This window comes from Rhinichthys klamathensis, unplaced genomic scaffold, assembly GCF_029890125.1.
Source record: "Rhinichthys klamathensis goyatoka isolate OS25496 unplaced genomic scaffold, OSU_Roscu_1.1 h1tg000029l_1, whole genome shotgun sequence".
NCBI lineage: Eukaryota > Metazoa > Chordata > Actinopteri > Cypriniformes > Leuciscidae > Rhinichthys > Rhinichthys klamathensis.
Window position 1 is genome coordinate 524,629 of NW_026606579.1, and position 21,220 is coordinate 545,848.

Below are 21,220 nucleotides of genomic sequence, written 5' to 3' on the forward strand. Positions count from 1 at the left end.
TTTCCTCTTCTCTGTCTCCCCCTGCTGACTCTGGGCAGTGTTGTCGTGTGTGAAGGTGAATAAGTGACCCACAAAGCGCCTCCTACATCATTCAGCCACTTATGTCTAAGTGAAGAATGGGGGAGTCATTGAGAAGCCTTTTCATTGTGTGAATTATTGCTCTGTTTTGTAGTTGCACAGTTGCTCCAGCAGAAGTCAGACTGGTGCTTCCCACAGCTACTGCGTGTTTCAATCCACCTTAAAGGTTCAATTCAATCTGATGTAAACCTGGCATCATGCATTATACCTTTGGACGATTACTCAGTGATTTTCAGAGGTACTTTTTAAAAGAATTGCTGTCAGTAAAATAACTGCTGTCACTTCGCGAACGGCTACACATTTAGCGCACTCTTGAAATCTAACCTTTGTGGTTTCTGAAATGTTTTGAAATGCTGTCGAAACGTGCATGCATAAGTAAAAAAAATATAGTTTTTTTAAACAACAACAATAAAGTTTTATCATACCTAATTGCTCCACAGAAATAAATTTTTACTGCAATTTCAACAAATGCCATCTATCAACCCTGTGGGTATTAAATAGTCTGGTAAATCTAGTCCAGTGATTCTCAATCCAGCATTTTGGATTTCTCCGTTATCTGACACACCCAGTTCAGGTCTAGTAGCATCTACTAATAAGCCGATAATACAAATCAGGTGTGTTAAATGAGTGAACCATCCAAAATGTTCAGAACTTGGGTACTCAAGGTCCAGGACTGGAAACAACTGGATTTGAGGTTTCCTGAAATAGTGTGACTGTCAATTTTATGTGTAGGCAATTGCACGCATGCACACGCTCACGCCCCAACCCGCCCACCAATTGACAGTAGCGTGGAGAGCGCGCGCATGAGAAACACGCACACCTAACGATTTTTTTTTGCATACACAATCAGATACTCTCACACCTTAGAGTGAGTTTAGATGAGTTACAGTCTCTGTCACCTCTAGACGTGCGTATCTGTTCTGTTAATCGCGTGCGCACTCAACCTGTGCGTAATATTGATGCGGCCACTTGCATCTCCAATCGTTCTTGCGCGTCTGGCGATGCGGCTGTAACGACGCGCCCCCGTGGTTCACGTGCCACTTTTCAGGGGTCTTTTGTCTGTGCAGGTCTAATAATCATTGATGTGCATGGTTGAATGTCATCGCTTTGCTTTACGGACTACAGTTTTCTGCTGCCGGATCACGCACTGAACCTGTGGTTAGATATGACGCATCGGGCACAGTAGGGACGCGTCTCGGAGAAGCAGAAAGGTTTCAGACAGAAGGGACCAGCGGATCTGGACTACACAGGCGTCATGTCTAACACGATCAAGAGCAAAAAGGAAAAGGAAATCATTACGGAGTATGAGAGCCAAGTGAAAGGTAAGAACACTCGCACCTGATGGGTACCTGGAGACGGGCTTCCATCCGATGCACCTAATACGAACCCTGTGCATGCGTTAACATAATGGCCACATAAGATTTCATAATGCCTTTCAATTGCATTATTGCTTCCCATTTAATTTGAATAGTTTTTTCAAAGCATATTAAACCACTTAATTCTGCTGGAAAATCCATGTTAAGCTGGGGGTTGTGTTTTAAAACATGTTAACTGGTTTCTAGCATTATTTTCCTGGTTAGGACTAGTAAACCATCTTTGACCAGCTGGTCATACCTGGTCAAGATGGTGTTGAGAACATACTGGTCAACCAACTAATGGACAAGCCTAACTAGAAACCAGTTGTCAGCTTTTACCAGCTAAAGGGGGTTGAGATGATTTTTGCAACATGGTAACTGATCAACCAAATTATTACCAGCTAGACACCAAAGGTGGTTAAGATGATTTTTGAAACATCGTAGCTGCTGGTTGACCAGCAAATAAAAAAACCAGCAACCAGCTGTTCATACAAGCTCAATATGGTCCAGATGTGCTCACTGGCCAACCAGTTAGAAACCATCTCAGGGTGATCAACATGGTTTTTGAACCATGTTAGATGGTTTACTAGCTAATTAGCAGCTAAACACCTGCTACCAGCTGGTCATACCAGCTCAAGATGGTGATTACTGGTCAACCAGTTAATGACCAACTTGGATTAGCCTAACTAGAAACCAGCTGTCAGCTGCTTTTACCAGCTAAAGGAAGTTGAGATGGTTGCAACCGACGTGGTAGCTGGTCAACCAAATTAGACGGTGGTTAAGATTATTTTTGAAACATGGCCAGCTAATAAGAAACCAGCTGTTCATACAAGCTCAAGATGGTCCAGATGGTATATGAAATGTGGTTACTGGTCAACCAGCATCTCAAGGTGATCAACATGGTTTTTGAACCATGTTATGGTTGACTACCAGCTGAAAAAACTAGCTAGCAGTTGGACATCCCAGCTCTAGGTGGCTATTTCACCAGCTTGGACTATCTAGAAACCAGCAATCATGTTCCAAAACAAGCCTAAGGTAGATTTCCAGCATAAGTGAGGGAGGTACAACATATACAGGCATCTTTTGATTCAAGATATGCAAAATCAACATAATAGTATATAAAATGCACCCTACTTGATTTGTTTGCCCTTACAGCAGGGCGGGCGTTTGTGCACGCGCACTCGTTTAACAGTGTGTAATCGATGAGATGGAAAGAGAGAGAGTGGGAGTGGGGGGGGCTTCATGGCTCCAAATCTTGTCTCCAGCGCTCCAACTGTAGTCAGGTGAAGGTGTATGGTTCGTTTAGATCATAAAATGGGAAGATGTTTTAGAAAAAATCTGGAAAATGAAGCACCATATTTAAATGTAAGGAGCCGAGTTGCTGTCTCAGCTGCTATTGGCCAATGGTGGTGAGAGTGAGGGTGGTCTCTAGGCAACTCAAGGCATGCTGATAGATTGGTGTAGTATCAGGGCCGCTGCGTTTGTGCTCACACTCCCAACATATGGACATCTCGCGGTTGTCAAATGTGTGCTTAGGTACACTCCTTTTTCAACAGGCTCTTGCTGCATTGTACATGTTTCCATGGATACTCAACCACCAGTCTGTGTGTGAATGTCCAATGGGGATGCGATGGGTATCTGGCTCTGTGTGTGCGTGTGTGTGTGTGTGTGTGTGTCAGGGAGCAAGATCAGGGAATCCTCCTGCCGCAGCAGTGCTGTTTAGTATGGACCGCACGTACGGCAGTGTGTGTGGCATACAGTAGTGAGGATGTATTGAGACAGATGAGTGATTGATGGTCAGAAGGGACCGCTACTACTCTCATATACAGTAACAGCAAACATGTTTAATTTTCTTTTAATGTTTAAAAAGTGTCATGTTTAAATGCTCGCACTAAAAAATGTTGGGTTGTTTTATTTCAACACGTGTTTGGGTCAAATATGGACAAACCCAAATAAAAATGTTGTACATATTTGACTCAAACATGGGTTGAAACAACCCAGCATTTGTTAGTGTACTATGTGTAAAATTATTTTAGTTTTGTAAAAAAGTATGTTTTGATTATTGGAGTATGTTTTACAAGACTATACTATTTCAGTCTTTCTACTTCAGAATTTCCTTTAATGTTTCTTTGGAAATAATTGTGAAATTTTATTTGTATGCCATTTTTTTGTCCGTGTATGCTTGTTTGAAATTTTATCCCATTACAAAAATAGGTTCTGCGAAAAAAAAAAAAAAAAAAAGTCCTGCTAGAGTTTGTCGGCGTCCGCACAGGAAATGGTTTTCTCTGAGGGAGGAAGTTAGAAGGAAAGCGAGGCACATGACCTTGACTGTACCTACACTCACACACTCACACACACAAACTGAACTACACATTTATGGTGATTCAAAGTGAGTCCATTTAATGTAGAAAACATTGGTGTGTGTGTGTGCGTGTGTGTGTGTGTGTGTGTGTGTGTGTGCGTGCACGCAATACACAAAATATTTTTGCTTCATCAGCAAGAAACGGCACTCGAGCGAGTGGCTTTTTCTGTCCTGTTGGGAGCTTGTGTTGTACAAAAGCTTTACACATGCATGCGACCAGAAACACTACTGTAAACCCCACCCTCATATCATCCACTGATAGCTATAGCATGTGTGTGCATGTGCACAGTGTGTTCTCATGCAAGGCTCAAAGAAAACGCACAAATATGGAGAAAACAAATTGATGTCTTACAGTGTGACTGCCATAATGCTACGTTTTAGTCTGTTATTCTCATGAGATTTGATGTCGGGTTGCACTTCTGGCTTCCGTCCAGTCCAGCCACAAACACACACACACACACACACACACACACACCTCATCGTCCGAGGCCGCAGACTGACTCACTGGTGTACTTCCTCTGCCTAGAGAGACTGTATGAATCAGATTTATTGCGGCTCAGGGGATCCAATCCGCTACAAGACATTTCATCTGTTAGTTTAGTGTCCCACAGAAGGAGCAATCAGAGTCCAAACATCTCTTTAATAAATGTTCAGAGGGAATGCAAAGTGACATAAAACGGGTTGTACAGATGAAAGAAGCATTTTCAGCGGGTTTGTTATGTATTATATTTGTGATTTTTTTCAGAAATTCACTATCCATTCACAGAAACAGTACCAGTTTTTTTTTGGGGGGGGGGGGGGGGGGGGGTGTGTTTGTGGCTGGACGGCGCCCACATCTTCTTTTGTGTGTCGCTACGTCACATTTTAAATTATGCAATTTTGCGTTTTTACAGTATGAAATCATGGGAAATGTTCTGCTCCTTTAACCCTTGTATTATTTTCGAATTTGGTAAGAATTTTATGTTGCTGGTCAAATTGACCATTATTGGATCCAATCCAGTCCAATACACAGAGATTGGTGGGTCTATTAATAAAATCTGTTGTGTTTAATCTGTCGTTTAATCTGTTTGCCATATTTGTTGCTATGCCAACTGTGACAGTTCAAAAATGGGAAAAAGCCCTTCTTGTGTCCACCCCCCCCGCCACCCCCCCCCCCCCCCCCGAAGTTTACATGCCTGTAACTCAAGAAATTTCAAATATCCTTTAAGATTTTGGTTCTTAACAAACTTTTCTTTTGGTATCTTACTTTTTAAGCCCCAATATGGTGCATTTCCAGAGATATAGGGATTTCAATGTGGCTCCATGAGTAAACTGTTAAATGGTACACATTTTTAGGGGTCAAAAGCCCTGTTTACACCTGGAATGCGTGTAAGATGCGTTTTGGTCGATCAGATCACAGGTGTAAACATGGTATAAAACTTTTTGATTTTGTCCACTTTAGACCACTTCCAAGGCCAAAGGGGGTCCTGTTTTTTCTATTTATTTTTTGTAGAAATTATATAGGGTCACTAACGACCCGAGGTGTGTTACATTGTAAGTATTTTTTTTTCTGCACAACAATAATTGAATCTTTGATGACTGAAAAAGTGCAATTCACCTTAATTCCATAAGGTGGAAATGTCTGATACTCAATGATGAAGTGATTTTCACTCATAGTTAACGCAGGCAGAAAACAAAAGAATAGGAAGCATCATCAACTAAACTAGAAATGGCTCAGAGCAAGTACTGAACACAATCAAATATTAGTGTCACTGTCCCTTGATGCTGGATCTGGTAAAGAAGCTGTCAGCGATCAAAAAAATGATTTTGAAGATTTTGAAAACGATCGTTTTGAGAATATATTTGAGATGGTGAATATGAGCCAGATGCTGAATGTTCTGGGAAATTGGCTCTGACGAGGACAGCGATGATTATATAAAACATCTGCTCAAACTGAACCCTTCCAAGCACAGAAAGGTAACAAAATATGCTTTATTTTATGTTTCTGTAATTGTTACTCTAATATCAGGAGAGTTTTATATTATCGTGACAGGTAGAGATCCATCGGTGTTAGATATATATCCGGGTCGCTAAAGACCCAAATATGTAATAATGATTGGCGAAACATTCATGCGTTTAAGGGTTAATAGTAGGTGTAAACAAAGCCAAACATGGGTCACTTTGCAAACACTTTGCAAAAAGTGTTGGCCTAGTTTGCAAAAAGCTGTACATTCCAATTAGTAGCATGTCCAAATATGCAGTACTTTAAAGTGTGCATCTGATGACACTTGTTGAGGGATCATCATATTTGTGAACGTTGTGAAACAGCAACAAGACTGACGTCTACTGTAGGTTACATGACTATTTCAACATGATGTAGTATGTCCTGATTATTTTCGTACTACACAAATACAGAACATACGTTATTAATGGTCAAGAAGTGCAGTCTTCATCAAACGGAGTATGCGATTTCAGACGCAGCCTATGAAACGTCCTCATAATAAATGTGCATGTGGTATTGTAATACAAGTAAGGTGATGGCAAATGCTGAGAGGTGGACAAGGACCAGATGTCCACTACGTGTGTACACTTTTATAGTGAGTTGTGTGTAGTATCGTCCCATTCTCATGTACCCATCTCAGCCCTTGTCATGTTTCAAAATAATGATTGGAAACCACATATGGCCCCACTTCCTCTGTTTAAGAATAGACAGCGAACAAATAGCTAATTTGGTCAAACCTGAATTCTTTGTATCAGAGTCAGGACCAGACAGATTTCCCAGCCACCCACCGCATGTATTTATAACAGGAGCCCTGTAAGTCTCATTAATCAAGTATAGATATCGATCCAGTAATCTACAACGGCGGAGAGGACCACATATCTGCAGTACTTGTGGCTCTTGAAGCCTGTCTTTGCCTTTACTCTTGGGTTTAAAGCTGAAAGCTTATTTAGCCAGGCTTGTTTTACAGATTATCTCAAGTCTTATTTCCGTTTAAAACAACTGAGATGTGCTAATGGAGCTTCAGGACTCAGGGTAGACGTATTTAAAATCATGCGAAATAAAATATAGTTTGAAAGATGTTGTTATGCCTGTCTAGCCATAACCTAATTTTCATTTGTGTTGAATGAAATATTTCGTGCACAGTAAGTCTGGTGTGGTGTTGAGTCATTGTCTGTCTGTTTAGTCCTTACACGTACTCTTCAGCTGTTCGTATCTCCTGACCTTGGATCCGTATGTTCTTGATTACATTTGTTGTGTCTTGTGTACTTGATGAAGCCTCACCTAATCTTGACTTCTCCTTGACACTTTTTATGTAAAAACCTTCATTCCATCTGTGTGTAAATATATGTGTACAGGTTTGGCTATATTTGTGAGGGCCAAATGTCCCGACTTATATTGTGAAATATTATGACAACTGACTATAGAGGATATTTTACTGGTCCACACTAGTAAAAAGTTTTCTAAAATCTAGTTTTTCTTTTATTTTTATGTTTTGCACAAGTTTCTGTGATGGGTAGGGGTAGGGGTTGGCTTAGGCCACAGAAAATATCAGTAACCTGATATAACCTCATTGGAAGTCTATATATATATATATATATATATATATATATATATATATATTGTGTACAGAATACACTCACAGAGAGACATGTAATATATATAAATAAAACTAATAATATATACATTACACATACATATATTATGTAAACAAAAAGTCTTATATTAGATGCGATTAATCGACACTAATATATATATTAGACAGCATATATATATATATATATATATATATATATATATAATTCACGAGTACACACACAGGTGATGTCTCAAAAAGTCGTTTGTTGATTTAACTGCATTTACTTTTTTACAGAAAAATTTGGATATTTTGATACATTGATGATTCTCAATACTTTTAAGCAAAGATTCGGCTATGCTTATGAGTTTTTTAGACTGAGAGGACAGGGAGTGAAAAGTAAAGGCTGAAGGAAAAAGCTTAAGAAGTAAATTTGCTTTAGATAAATAGAAGAGTGTGTGAGAGAGAGAGGATGAGATGCAGATTAGAAGTCTAAGCAGAAATGGAAAATAATTGGGAAGTGGCAGAATAGCGTTTAGCTCGGTGACGTATGTGGTTTTTTAGGGAATATAAATTTGAGTTCCCTTTCTTCCTCATAAATATGATATTTTTATTTTTGTGGAGGGCATACATGTGTATTTTGGTGCTATTGTGGTTTGAGTTCCCATTTTTATACATCATGTGAATATGTGCTGTGCTGTACAGCATGTCTGCGCACTCCTCACACTCTCAGGTTGCTGAGCAGAAGCCTTGTTGCCATGGAAACAGTCTGGGTCGGGCGTATGCCGCAGGGTATCAGACATTCTCACCGCGGTCACAAGTTCAAAGGTCAAATATGAGATAGACAGTGACTTGTGAAGACAAAATTGGGAAAAAATTATAAATGGCGATTATTTTTATAGTGAGTGGATCAAAGTGTGCACGTTACACTTGTTTGCCAGCAAGTTTGCTATAGTTTAATTTTTCATCTTGCTAAATGCCCATATCCACATCCTCACAAACACAGCATGATGGGAATTTTATGTTTTTCTGCTCCATCCATATGGACAAACAATGCTTTTATATTGTTTTAATTAACACTGTCTGCCTGTTTTGGGCTTCAAAGGCTTGTGGAAATGAGTCACTGTCTATTTATTTGTAGTTTTGATGCCATTTCAATTCACTTCCAGTTCTGCAGTTGTTTCAAGCTGGTTTTTGCCAGTCAGCTGTTGGTAACTGGTTGGAAACCTGCATGGACACTCTCTGAATGCACATTGTCCAGATGACAGATGAGCATGGCATCAACATGAGTGCAGGCAGGGATGTGAGGATGCGCTCCGTTGCAGTCGGATGTTTTCTCCCGTCAGATGTTCTTGAGAACAGCATTGTCGGCAGCAGCTGGACTAGTAAAAGACTGCATGCAATTGTCCAATATTTGGCCGTTTTAAAGGAGAACTCCGGCGCAAAATGAACCTTTGGTCTAATAAAACATTGGTACCTAGTCAACCGTTCTCTGAGATTTGTTTTCATGATAATCGAATGTAAAGAGTTTTATCTCTAAAAACTGTTTAGCGTATAACGCTAGTAATGGGGGCATCTATTAAGTAAAAATAAATCGCTAGTTTATACCACTAACAAGACTCAAAATAGCCCCACACTAACACAGTAACATAATGAAGGTCCCTACATGCAAAACAAAGCATTGAGAACTTTGTAAGTGTACTGACCGTTTAATAAGAAGATATTTTATGAAGACAGTCCACTTCGTGTATACAGACAGGAGCCATCTTTGGAAAATAGTCTCGACTAATCAAACCACGAACGCCATTCATACAGTTCAGCTCACTTAGCACGTCGTTCGTGGTTTGATTAGTCGAGACTGTTTTCCAAAGATGGCTCCTGTCTGTATACACGAAGTGGACTGTCTTTATCTTTATCTTCTTATTAAACGGTCTGTACACTTACAAAGTTCTCAATGCTTCGTTTTGGATGTAGAGACCCTCATTATGTTACTGTGTTCGTGTGGGGCTATTTTGAGTCTTGTTAGTGGTATAAACTAGCGATTTATTTTTACTTCATAGATGCCCCCATTACTAGCGTTATACGCTAAACAGTTTTTAGAGATAAAAGTCTTTACATTCGATTATCATGAAAACAAATCTCAGAGAACGGTTGACTAGGTACCAATGTTTTATTAGACCAAAGGTTCATTTTGCGCTGGAGTTCTCCTTTAAGATAAGGATCTCTGCTCACATGGCAGGTTAATAGGTTATATACACACATACACACACAATATATATATATATATATATATATATATATATATATATATATATATATATATATATATATATATATATATATATATATATATATGTGTGTGTGTGTATATATATATATATATATACGTACATATACAGTAAATTAAAAGAATATACATTACTGTCAAATCTTAGTTGGCATTGCATCATCTTTTATTTTCAGTCTCTCTGAAAAGCCTGTGCCAAACTGTCTTATATAAAATCAATCTGCAGAAACATGAAGTGAACAAACGGTCTTACTGAAGTTCATCCACGCATTCTTAATGTTAGGATCACAAGAATGGCAATGCAAAGACTGTGTTTTTCCACAACTTGTAATCCTCAGTGGCATCTCTATCATGTTTTGCGTCTGTACTACATAACATGACATGCGTGAATCGGGCGGGGCTAAAGAGGTAATGATGTAGAAGTACGCGTTGATCTTCTTCTGCAGAGGTTTGTCTTTTGTCACACTATGTCATGATGTGACAAAATCCGAAACGAGTCGTTTTCTTGCTTGGTTTTAATAAAAGCTGTTTTGGGGCTAACGAGGAAGTCTTGAGTTCTGAAACTCACTGGATATATCAGGGTTCTCAAGTCTCACGCATTGGCCGTGAGACACACGCAATTCAACCAGTTCACACGCTCACACGCCAAACCGTGTATATCTCACGCTGAAAAGGCAATGCCAACAAGGCAAAGCTTGCAGTTGTCCTGCAAGCTTTATATATAACGTTGTATACGAGGCGCATGCACACAAAGATAAGTTTCCTGCCGCCAGCGCGTCCGCATCTCTGCCAGATTGCGTTCGTTACTAGGCAACTTATAGACGCGCGAAGTCCGTGAACACACACGGAAGTTCGGCCACCGCGACATCGCGCGAACACACGTCGTGATGGAGAAAGTAAGTTGGAAGAAAGCTCGCCTAACATTTTTAGACTAGAACATTTAATATATAGCCCATCGTATACATTATTGGTGCAGTCAAAAACTCTACAACTGCTTTGCAACCAGGCCAAAAGCTTTGGCTCAGTTTGGTTAAGGAAATGTTATTGGGTATGGGAAGGAATGAAGATGTATTTCTTCAGTTTATTTTAAATTCTATATTATACTGTATTAATAGTATTTCTAGTTACATTAAGGCTAAAGCAGAGTGCTCTTGGTAATATTGTATATCCTGTCAAAACATACATTAGCCTAATCATTGCCATTGCATTTGTATTTTTCAAAGATGTCAGGGAAAAATGCAAAAATATTAGTTTTTCCAAACATTTTGGAGCAATTTGTTATATATTTGTAGCCTAATTTTGAAATATAACATTAAAGAGTAGGCCTATATTTGATGTGATGAATTGCTCTGTCATTTATCAGATTTACCAATTGTTATAATTTCAATTTTTGCTGGTTAATTATGAACAATGGGTAAAATGGGGAGCGGGGCTAGGCGGGGGCGGGGCTCCATTTAGGCCCCTCCCCTAACCCCATGTGATCTCACTCCAAGCTTTTGATAAAACTTGAGAACCCTGATATATTTTATAATACATTGACTTCTTAAATTACACAAAAGAAAGGAAAATTTGATTTCTAATTTCTTAACCCCTTTAAGGTTCTGTATAGAACCAGTGTACTTGTCGTTGCATATTAAAAAAAGTGCACCAGGCAGTGGCATTTCATTTAGCCTACCACATTTATTTTTATATATCACCTCTGATTCTCTGCTGGATTACAGGCATTTCTTATATTGAATCAAAAGAGTCACCTTGCTCACCATGCCACCATCACTGATGCAGAACACGCAAACACACACACACACACACACACACACACAGACACAGACACACACACACACACACACACACACACACACACACACACACACACACACGTCTCTAATTCTCACAGTCCCTCCCACCCTCCTACACACACACACACCCACACAGAGCTCACGCCAAGCCTGCTGTCTCATCTGTTATTTCGAGCTGGAGAGGCAGTGTGACATTAAACAGTTGGTCTGTGGAGAGAGAAAGAGAGGGGGGAAAGTGTAAGGGAGAAGAAAAGGAGGGAGAGAGTGAGCTGGTGAAGGGGAACAAGAGATCGTTATTATTAAAAGCAGTTATTAAAGAAATAGTTCGTCTGTAAATGTAAAATGAAAATTCTGTCATTATTTACTCATCCTTATGGTGTTTAAAATCCAGGCGGATTCAAGATTGGGGGTAAGAAAATGTAAGAATCAACCATTTAAAAAGCCACAGTGGCCTGAATATTTTGGGAGGATTGGCCTAGGGGGAATTTTGGGGTGGTTATGGCCCTGTTTCAAAACCGTATGGCTGTCTTACACTTTCCAAGCAATTACAGTTAACAGGCACTGAATATTTTTTAAGCTTCAAAAAGGATGCAAAAACAGTCCAAATGGTCCATATGACGTATGCGCTTATATTACAGGTCATACGATAGCTTTGTCTGAGCAACACACAGTATCCGAATTTAAAACGCAATTCACTGAAAATCTTTCCTTCTTGGACAAGGTTTGGATTTCTGGGTGCGGGAGGGAGATGGAGGAAAAATAATTTGTCAATGCTTTTGCGTTCTTTTGCAAATGTTTTCCGTTCCCCCAATAAACTATTATTCCCTCGGAAAACTTTTGCATTCCTCGAGAAACTTCCAGAGAGCTCAAAAGGTTTTGCGAACGAACGCAAGTTTCTCGGGGGAATGCAAAACATTTGTGAGAGAACGCAAAAGCGACTTTTTTCCGGATTTTTCCGGCCATCTCTTTTTCTTTCCCTTTAGGGGCTCCGTATGGGAGAAAGAAATGACTCGTGGGCTCCCACAAAATATAATTATCTAATAATAACAGCATGCAGAAGTCTATCACTGAAGTGTAGTGTGTGTAAATTGGAAAAAAATAGCCCATATAAACACTGGAATGAGACACAATCTAACCGGACCCGGACTGAAATATCAGCATAGCCCTTTTTCGACCGGCTTTTGTGGGAGGGAACGGGACAGATCGTGAAAGTTTCAAGCGGGAGCAGGATAAAATCGAACATATTTTTGGCGGAAGTGGACGGGATCGGTACATAATCTTGTGGGATTGAAAAATCCATCCCATGCAGATGTAACCTGTCTTACTCAACCAGCTCCGAGCGGTATTCAAACCCGGGGTCCCAGGTGTAGAAAGTTGGCTTGCTAACAAGGACGCTAAAGACCGCAGCGTCTAGTATCAGTCGCTGGTGCGCTTCTTGAGATCAGGGGAGTGAGGTTTACACACACAGCTCTTACTGGCCTATGCCGTTACCAGGGCTCAACATAAAAAAAAATCCCCACTGGCCCCCGGGGCCAGTAGATCAGAGTTTTGCTGGCCCCTTCTATATTTTGACTGGCCCTGAAAGAAATAAACTGTATTTATTGTATACATTAGGATTAATCAAAACAGCGAAGGGAGTTCAGGAATTAAGAGAGAGCCCCTGGACACATGCAAAAATAACCAAATGTCAGTGTGCAGTAAATTTGTCAATACCTGCTTTCTCCTCATCTCCCTCTCTCTTTTTTTCTCAGTCTCCTCATCTTACTTATTAAAGCTAAAGTTATTCATTCAAGAGAGCTGCGAGTGATTTTCTTTGTGCCTTTTGTTGTTTGATTCTCAGTAATGGCGTGATCGTCAGCATGTTTATTAGACTGCTTCCCCTTTAAGAACGAGTGCAGATCTAATAGTCTACTGATGCACCATATTTTCTCCCAACCATTTCCATAACTGCGTCCATTTTAGACATAAACTGTTTAAGTGAATCTCCAAGCCAGTCATTTTGACACATTTTTGTGTACATTTGATCGTTTAGACCCGCACATGAAGCCCAAAGTATAATTTGCTTGTCTCGTTATGGTATGTTTCGGAGCGCGCGCTGCATTGGGAACCGCATCTCTTGCGCAGATTTTTGTGCTTTTAATAGCTCTTTTTATTATTAAACGCGTCCCGCAATTTAGCAACAGACGAGACTGCATTTTACAACAATCACCGATCGTGCTGATTCTGTCTTAAAGTTTGAGTTTTAAGGACAGCGTACTGCTGCGAAGGGAAGGAAGTTGCGCTAGACAGAATGCAGTTTTTAATGGTTTTACCTCAAATATATTCTATAATCTTTGGAAGCCGAAATCTAAAATAAAATCATACTAAATATCACAGATCTAAAGTGTAACCATAACTTGAATGTTTAGTTCTGTCCCCCTCCGTCAGGTGTTGTGCGTGTTGTGGCACCGCGTGAGATCTCTCTCTCTTCTGGACTGCGCGAATAGCAAAAATGCATCACAGACAAATGGTTTAATTTTATTATAGAAATGGCTGGCGACTCAGCGAGATGGTAAAAAAAAAAAAAAAAAACGTCTTTATAGCAATAATAAATGATAGCCTACGTGTATTTCTCCATTACCGACAGCAGAACCGATAACGTCCGAGCTTATCGATACAGCGCGGTCTTTCAAAATTCAGTCCCGTTTAATACAGGGTTTCGGTACTCTTTCTCGTATTAGCCTCGTAGTTCTTTGACATTTTAACACGTTATAAATAACCTGAAGAAACATTGACACTCTTCGCGCCACTGTGTATGACGTTTGCTGTTTGTTTTGCTGATGGCCAGTTACTGGCCCGCGCGGGCAAGTGACTGGCCAATCAACTAGCCCGACATACACTTTTACTGGCCCCGGGCCATCGGGCCATTGCTTATGTCGAGCCCTGGCCGTTACACTCAACCCCTAAACCTCACTCCCACCCGGGTCACGGCACCAAATGTAACCGGTCCTACTCTACTCGCTCCGAGCAGCTCTAGCGAGGAGGCTAAAGACCGCAGTTCCCAGCGTCAGTCGCTAGAGGCCCTGTCCCTTCATATGCACTTTCGGTTTTGTGGACTTACAATGGCTGCGCGTGCCTGTGTCCGTTAAGTCCATGAGATCGTGGGGTGTCCCATTTGTCATTTTAGGTTTCAGAAGGGTTCTCGCTACCCTCTTGAGGCCAGGGGAGTGAGGTTTACAGCTCTTAATGGCTTACGACTGTTACACAGGCCTCTAATGAGAGAAATAGTAATAGTCTGAATCGATATGAGTCTATGGAACTTTTCAATGAATTAGATTGATCAGGTTCATAACACAAGAATGATTCGTTCTCAAATCTGACTCGTGATCTTAGATTATCAGTAAATAAGGGCTTAGATTTTAGACTATTCCTCACACAAAGCTGTCGTTTGTCTTCAGAACAGGGTTATTGTCATTAACTAAATTAACTAATTTTTCTAATGAAAATGAGAAATGCTGCCCTGGCAACTGACTGAAATAGGGTTAAGATAAAGCACTAAAAGAACTGAAAGAGACTAAAAGACAAAAAAAATTTTGACTATAAAATGTCAAAAGCACATAAAATCAAAACCTGAAAATAAACATAAAAGCTAATTAAAAATAATAAGTACTTTAATAGTATATAAGTAATACAAAAATAACACTGCTTCAGAAGAATTAGATTAGAACTTTTATGATACATTTGCTTCTGTTTTGAAATGAGCAAGCAAGTCACTATCCACTGCCTTTATATGGAAAAGAGTGTTGGGTTTGGAAGGACATGAGGGTGAGTAAATGAAGGCAGGTTTTTAATTCCGAGTGAACTATTCCTTTAAGGAAAAAGGAGGAGTTTGAGGAGAAGTGGAGATGAGAACTAGGATGGAGAATACTGAATACCTCCTCCCATTAAACACACACGCTAATCCTCATGGGATACTCCACTCCACTACCTGTTGTCTTGGCAACGGCAGTGAGTGTGATAACCAGTGTGTTGTTAAGGAAGAATCCAGACCGCCTTGTTAGGAGGAAAACCTCTGGTTCAGAGAGCACAACTTCACCCATCAGTGCCCACATTGTGTTCAAGTCGCTCCCGAACCTGTCATGTGATGTCAGTTACCCAGCAGCTGTCATTAAGTATGAAACACTGTCATTTTAAAAGGCCGTTGTTAATTAGCTAACATCATTTTGTGTGTGTGTGTGTGAGCAGAGATACGGTCTCAGTTAGTGGAGCAGCAGAAATGTCTGGAGCAGCAGACGGACATGCGGGTTCAGCTCCTCCAGGACCTGCAGGATTTCTTCAGGAAGAAAGCCGAGATCGAGAGCGAATATTCACGCAACTTGGAGAAGCTCGCCGAACGCTTCATGGCCAAAACCCGCAGCACCAAGGACCACCAACAATACAAGTGAGTGGAGATTGTGTGTGTGTATGTGTGTGCCACAATGGGAATGCACATAAATGATTAAAGATTCGTTCTCTTGAGCCGGATCAGTGGCGAATCATTTTCGTTCAGGTGCCTTTCGTTCACCTTCAAATGATTTCTCCCTCCCCGTTTTGTTCGACTGTGGTTTGTAGTGGATTAGGGAGACGTCTGGAATATTTTACCCATGATGCTCCGCAGCTTCATGCTTGAAAAATCAGAGATGGCAGTGGAGAGGCGATTGCTGTGTCTGCTGTAGTTATTGTGTTTGTGTGTGTGTGTGTGTGTACAGGCATCTGTGTATTTGCTGTCTCATTAATGCAGATAACATTCTGCTGGGAAAATAGAGTGATGAGGGATGGGTGAGAAAGAGAGAGAGAGAGTTTCACAGTTTCTCTTCTGTTGCATATTTCCCCCTTCATGCTGGGCACTGTTAGTGTTTTGGTCCTCATGGGGCTGTCCCATCAGATGCCTGCTGAGCTTTGTGATTAGTCACTGGCTGCTGAAGACATTCTCCTCTTTGGTCCAAAATGGCTTCCCATTGTCTTTTCGCTACAGCCATTACTTATATAGAAGATCAAGTGTGTGAAACAAAATGGCGTCTTTTACCTCACCTCGGCAGGTGGTTAAGCCATCCTCACTCTCCAAAATAAATGAGCAATTTGCACAGACAAAAATGCTATGTGATTTTTATACATACAGTATATACTACCGTTCAAAAGTTTAGGGTCAGTAAGATTGATTTTATTTAAAGAAATTAACACTTTTATTCAGCAAGGATGCAGTAATCAAAAGTGACAGTCAAGACATGTATAACATGTATAATGTTACAAATTATTTCAAATAAATGCTGTTCTTTTGAACTTTGTTCATCAAAGAGTCCTGAAAAATGTATCATGGTTTCCACAAAAATATTAATCTGCACAACACTGTTTTCAACATTGATAATTGATAATAATATGAAATGTTTCTTGAGCAGCAACTCGGCTTTAGAATGATTTCTGAAGGATCATGTGACACTGAAGTAATGATGCTGAAAATTCAGCTTTGAATCATAGGAGTAAATTTATATTTTAAAATGTATTAGCATAGAAAATGGTTCGTAATAAAACTTCGTTTTTTTTAAATGCATCTTTGGTGATGTTCTTTCAAAACCCTTTTTGGGAACCCAATACATATATATTTGTTTGAAAAGTATATTTGTATATAAGTATAAGTGTATATTTGTGTTGTCTTGTGATGATATGACGCAGCGCCTGAAAATAGGCTACCTTCAGTCAACACAACGGAACTATTTTCAGGCGCTGCGTCATATCATTACGCCTGCTGCTCTCATGGTACGGCAGTAAAGTTTCTTGATTATTACGCAGGAATGAGAGTATAGTTCCTAGCCATATCAGCCTAGAAAATCGCAACTTTACATTTTCTGTCGGTCTTAGTGCACGATGTAACTACAGAAGAGTCAAGTTTTAAATAGGAAAAATATCGAAACTCTTTGGTCATTTTTTTTTTTAGAAATGCTAATGGTCTTGTCCACTTCAATGATGTATGCTAAAAGTGGTACCGCCAGAACCTGAGATCGGCTGAATGGATTCAAAAACGGTAAAACTCAACAGTTTAACTCTGGGGGAGTTGTAAAATGAGCCTATTTCCAAAAAAAGTGCAGTATCCCTTTAACACCCTGATTCCTGGAAAGAATGATCATACCAAGGGCAAACTAGTCTATTCAGTTAACTGCAGTTGAAATCTCCACCGAAGCCTAAGGATTTCGGTGAATAAATTCGGAGAATAAATAAGAAATGGTTCATTAGTGGATTTGGATCACTGCTTGAAAAAAGCCACAGAGCAGCACTCACAAAAACCGCTCGTACAGCAAACCTCCGGGCCTGCCACCCAGAGAGACTTACAGCAGAAACCAACATAAATATCTCCAAGAGCTTGAGATTTAAGAGCTTGAAATAATATTTTAATATGTAGTAGATCACTTAATTAATATATGAATCTGTTCTATTACTGTATAAAACAAACCAATCGCAAATATTTTTATTTATAAGGTAGGCTAATACAATCACTCTTTTTAAGCAAAACATTTCAGAAAAAGTTTAATTTTAGAAAACTGCTTGTGTGTATGTGAGTCAAAATCTTAAATGTAACAAATCACGTAAAACTTTTTAACTGGAAAATGAAACAGCATTTTCTTGATCTTTGATAATTGCCTTAATTTATTTAACAACTGAGAAGAAATTACATTGAAACTACCTTTTAACTACATATAAAAATCACCTTCATGAATCTATGCTTGTGAGAGTCAGTTATGTATGTACGTTATGGTCTCTGACAGACACCATGTTGAAGCCCATATCTATGGTTGAAGCCGCTCAGGCCGTCATTTTCTCCTTCTCGGAAAGTGATGTAGTCAAAACATCCGTGATTGATGTCCATGAGTGTGTTATATCCGTGTTTTTAGTTCTAATATTCCAACCCACAGCGTGGAGTTTTTGACAGACATGATAACACGCGACGCTTGATTTTGGGTAATTATAAAACCTCTGGATAATGATCAAAATGCCTTTTTTGTGTAGTTCATTATACTTTTTTATGGAAAGAAGTTTATTTCGTGGCTTAAATAAATGACATGTAACTCAAAAATGTTACATTCAGATGCAATGATTCTGATGCAAATTCATTCTTTTTTTTTACCATGAAAGGAGTTGTTTTGATGCACAAAGTTGTTTTTATTGTCTCTTATATCAAAAATTCTTGATTTAAACCCATGAAAATGCAGATTCTGTTGAGAATAATAGTGAAAAATCACTTTTTACAACCATTATTGCCCCTTAGCAGGTTTTGAGAATATATGTATAATTAGAGCTATTTAAAAGTATTCACTTGAACTACTTGCAGATGACAAACACTTGATAACAGATATAGCCTACATTTGAGTTTTATTTTCTTGTATTTGTATTTTCATGAGTATTATGTTTGATTATTTTTCCATCGACATCTTCTAAACGCACATTTTCATGGCTTGCAGGAAGGACCAGAACCTCCTTTCTCCCGTGAACTGCTGGTATCTGCTGCTGAACCAGGTGAGGAGAGAGAGTAAGGACCACGCCACACTCAGCGACCTTTACCTCAACAACGTCATCACACGCTTCACGCATGTCAGCGAGGACAACATGCGCCTGCTCAAGAAGGTGAGGTCAAACACAGGCCGTCCCTGCAATGTCACGGGATGCACGTATAATTACATCAAAATGAAAGGTGGTAAAAATATGCATTCATTAAAAGTACTGATGGGAGATGAAAATCTCTTGATAATTAAAGTACATTTGTCATTTGGATAAACAAAATATGAACTTCCTCTTTAGTCATTTTGGTGTTATCAAAACAGAGTTTGCTCCTAGCGGTTTGTTTGACTTCTGTCTGTATAACAGCTGTCTCGGAATGTGTGCATGAGTTGTATTGTGATTTTATTTTATGTGGATTCACCATTCATTATTCAGTCTTTGTCTCTGTAGAATCCAACACAGTTGTGTTTTATTTAGAGGTACTGAATTTCTTTCACAAGAACACTTTAGTAGACCGGCACTAATGTAGATTAGAAAAGTGCTACGTTCACACTGTCCATTAAGTGGACATTTGAGTTGTTTTGATCTATTGTGTTAGTTCAGAATTGACAAAGCAAGGACAGCAATTTCTTGGGTGTATATCTGAGTTTGACCCAGCTCGGCCTTTCCTCTCTGTCCATTATAATAACCCACCTTGTGTTTTTTTTTCTCTTTTTTTGCCCACAGAGCAAAGAGATCATTTTCCAGCTGCAAGAAGACCTGATGAAGATTCTTAACGAACTCTACACGGTGAGCTTGTCTCATTCTCTCTCACTGTCCGCTCAATCTCTTTTTGGATTACTTTTTCATCCCATCACTTTGCTGGTGCTTTTCTCTCTCTCTCATTTTATCATTCCATCAATATATAATTCGCCTCTTCTATCACTGACACTCTCTGTCTCCCACTCGCCTTCTTCCAGAACTCGACCGCATCGGTTTCATCTTTACATCTATCTAACATGTACTCAATCTAGCATTTCTGCATTACTCTTTGCTTTGTGATGACAATTTTCCTTTTGTCTGCAACCTCTGCAGTTGTTTAGTTTGACCCGATTCTGTAGTTTCTGGAAAGACCCGGATTACATTGACTTAGATGGGATATTTTACCCAACTGCTGCCTTTGAAGTGATTGTATCACAGGAACGCATATCAGTAGCTACTATCTTGAACTGTGATGTAATTTTCGTGCATCTCCAGAGTGATCAGTCGCAATGACATTTACCTGTACAGCTCAGTTGATTGGCTCAAAAAAAGTATGCCAAAAAATGAGGTAGCAAATTTGAGGTAACACCTCTCTTCCCAGTCTGTCTGTTTAGTTCCTGTCTCTATAAAGCCCCTCCTTTCAAAAAGCAATGTCCTCTGATTGGTTGGCTGGACCAGTGTGTGGTGATTGTTCAACCACTTAGAGTGTGTTTGGGAAATGTCACTCCCCTTACCATAACTGCAAGTTTCAACACACTACTAACTAACTCAACCAGCCCCCGCCCCTTTTTTGTGTATTCCTTGGGCGGGAATTATTTAAACGTGTAATATTGTGACGTGTTCATTCCTGGAAGAAAACTCAAGACTACAATGGAGGCGTTTCAGGGAGTTCAGAAACGGTGCGCTCTGATATAGAGAATAACTGCCTTTGAGTGACTGTAACTTTGCAGACCTTTTTCATGCTCAAACAGCAACATTACACACTAAAGAAAGTTAAAAATGCTTTGATTAATAATTCACAATAAGATTAATAAGATGCAATTAGAAAATATGGTATGGAAAAATATTGAAAATTCGGGCACTTTCCATGTTAACCAGCACCTAAAATAGAAATTTTACTTGTCTGTAATTGTTTTTATGTGCAGTTGTGAATATTTGACCTGAATATAAGCTTGTCTGACAGGCCTGAAGTCTTAAAAGCCAGAATCTCTTGCATAAATAACCTTGATCAAACAAAAACACGCAGCACACATTAGGTCTGTCAGCTGAGCTTACCGCTAACATGAGGAACGCACACTAAAAACGAGATGAATTCTCTGAACCAAAGTATTCAGAGTTCAGGAAGTTTCCACCCCACTGCAACCCTCATGTAAGCAGTTTTGCGTCCTTGTTGAGATGAATTTACATCAGAGTCCGAGAGTGGAGCATGTTGCATGATTTAGCATGTAGCAAGGAGTGTTTTTTTTTTTTTTTGACAGTCTTGGCATTTTCTGCAAAAATAATTTTCATCCACCACGGCCCAAAATACAATTGCATAGGCC

At 39.6% G+C, this 21,220-nt stretch overlaps 1 protein-coding gene across 2 annotated transcripts in view; it reads left to right on the forward strand.

Moving 5' to 3' along the window:
- The first annotated feature begins 835 nt into the window (after window positions 1-835).
- The window catches only part of srgap1b (SLIT-ROBO Rho GTPase activating protein 1b), a 41,259-nt gene continuing 20,874 nt past the window's right edge, over window positions 836-21,220 (forward strand). The window contains exons 1-4 of one of the 2 annotated variants that reach the window (XM_056245168.1): window positions 836-1,400; window positions 15,657-15,852; window positions 18,902-19,064; window positions 19,665-19,727. In XM_056245168.1, the coding sequence (XP_056101143.1) occupies window positions 1,334-1,400; window positions 15,657-15,852; window positions 18,902-19,064; window positions 19,665-19,727 (489 nt within the window). In that variant the 5' untranslated portion in view covers window positions 836-1,333. The remainder of the gene's footprint in view (window positions 1,401-15,656; window positions 15,853-18,901; window positions 19,065-19,664; window positions 19,728-21,220) is intronic. The other variant, XM_056245167.1, reaches the window with a different exon arrangement.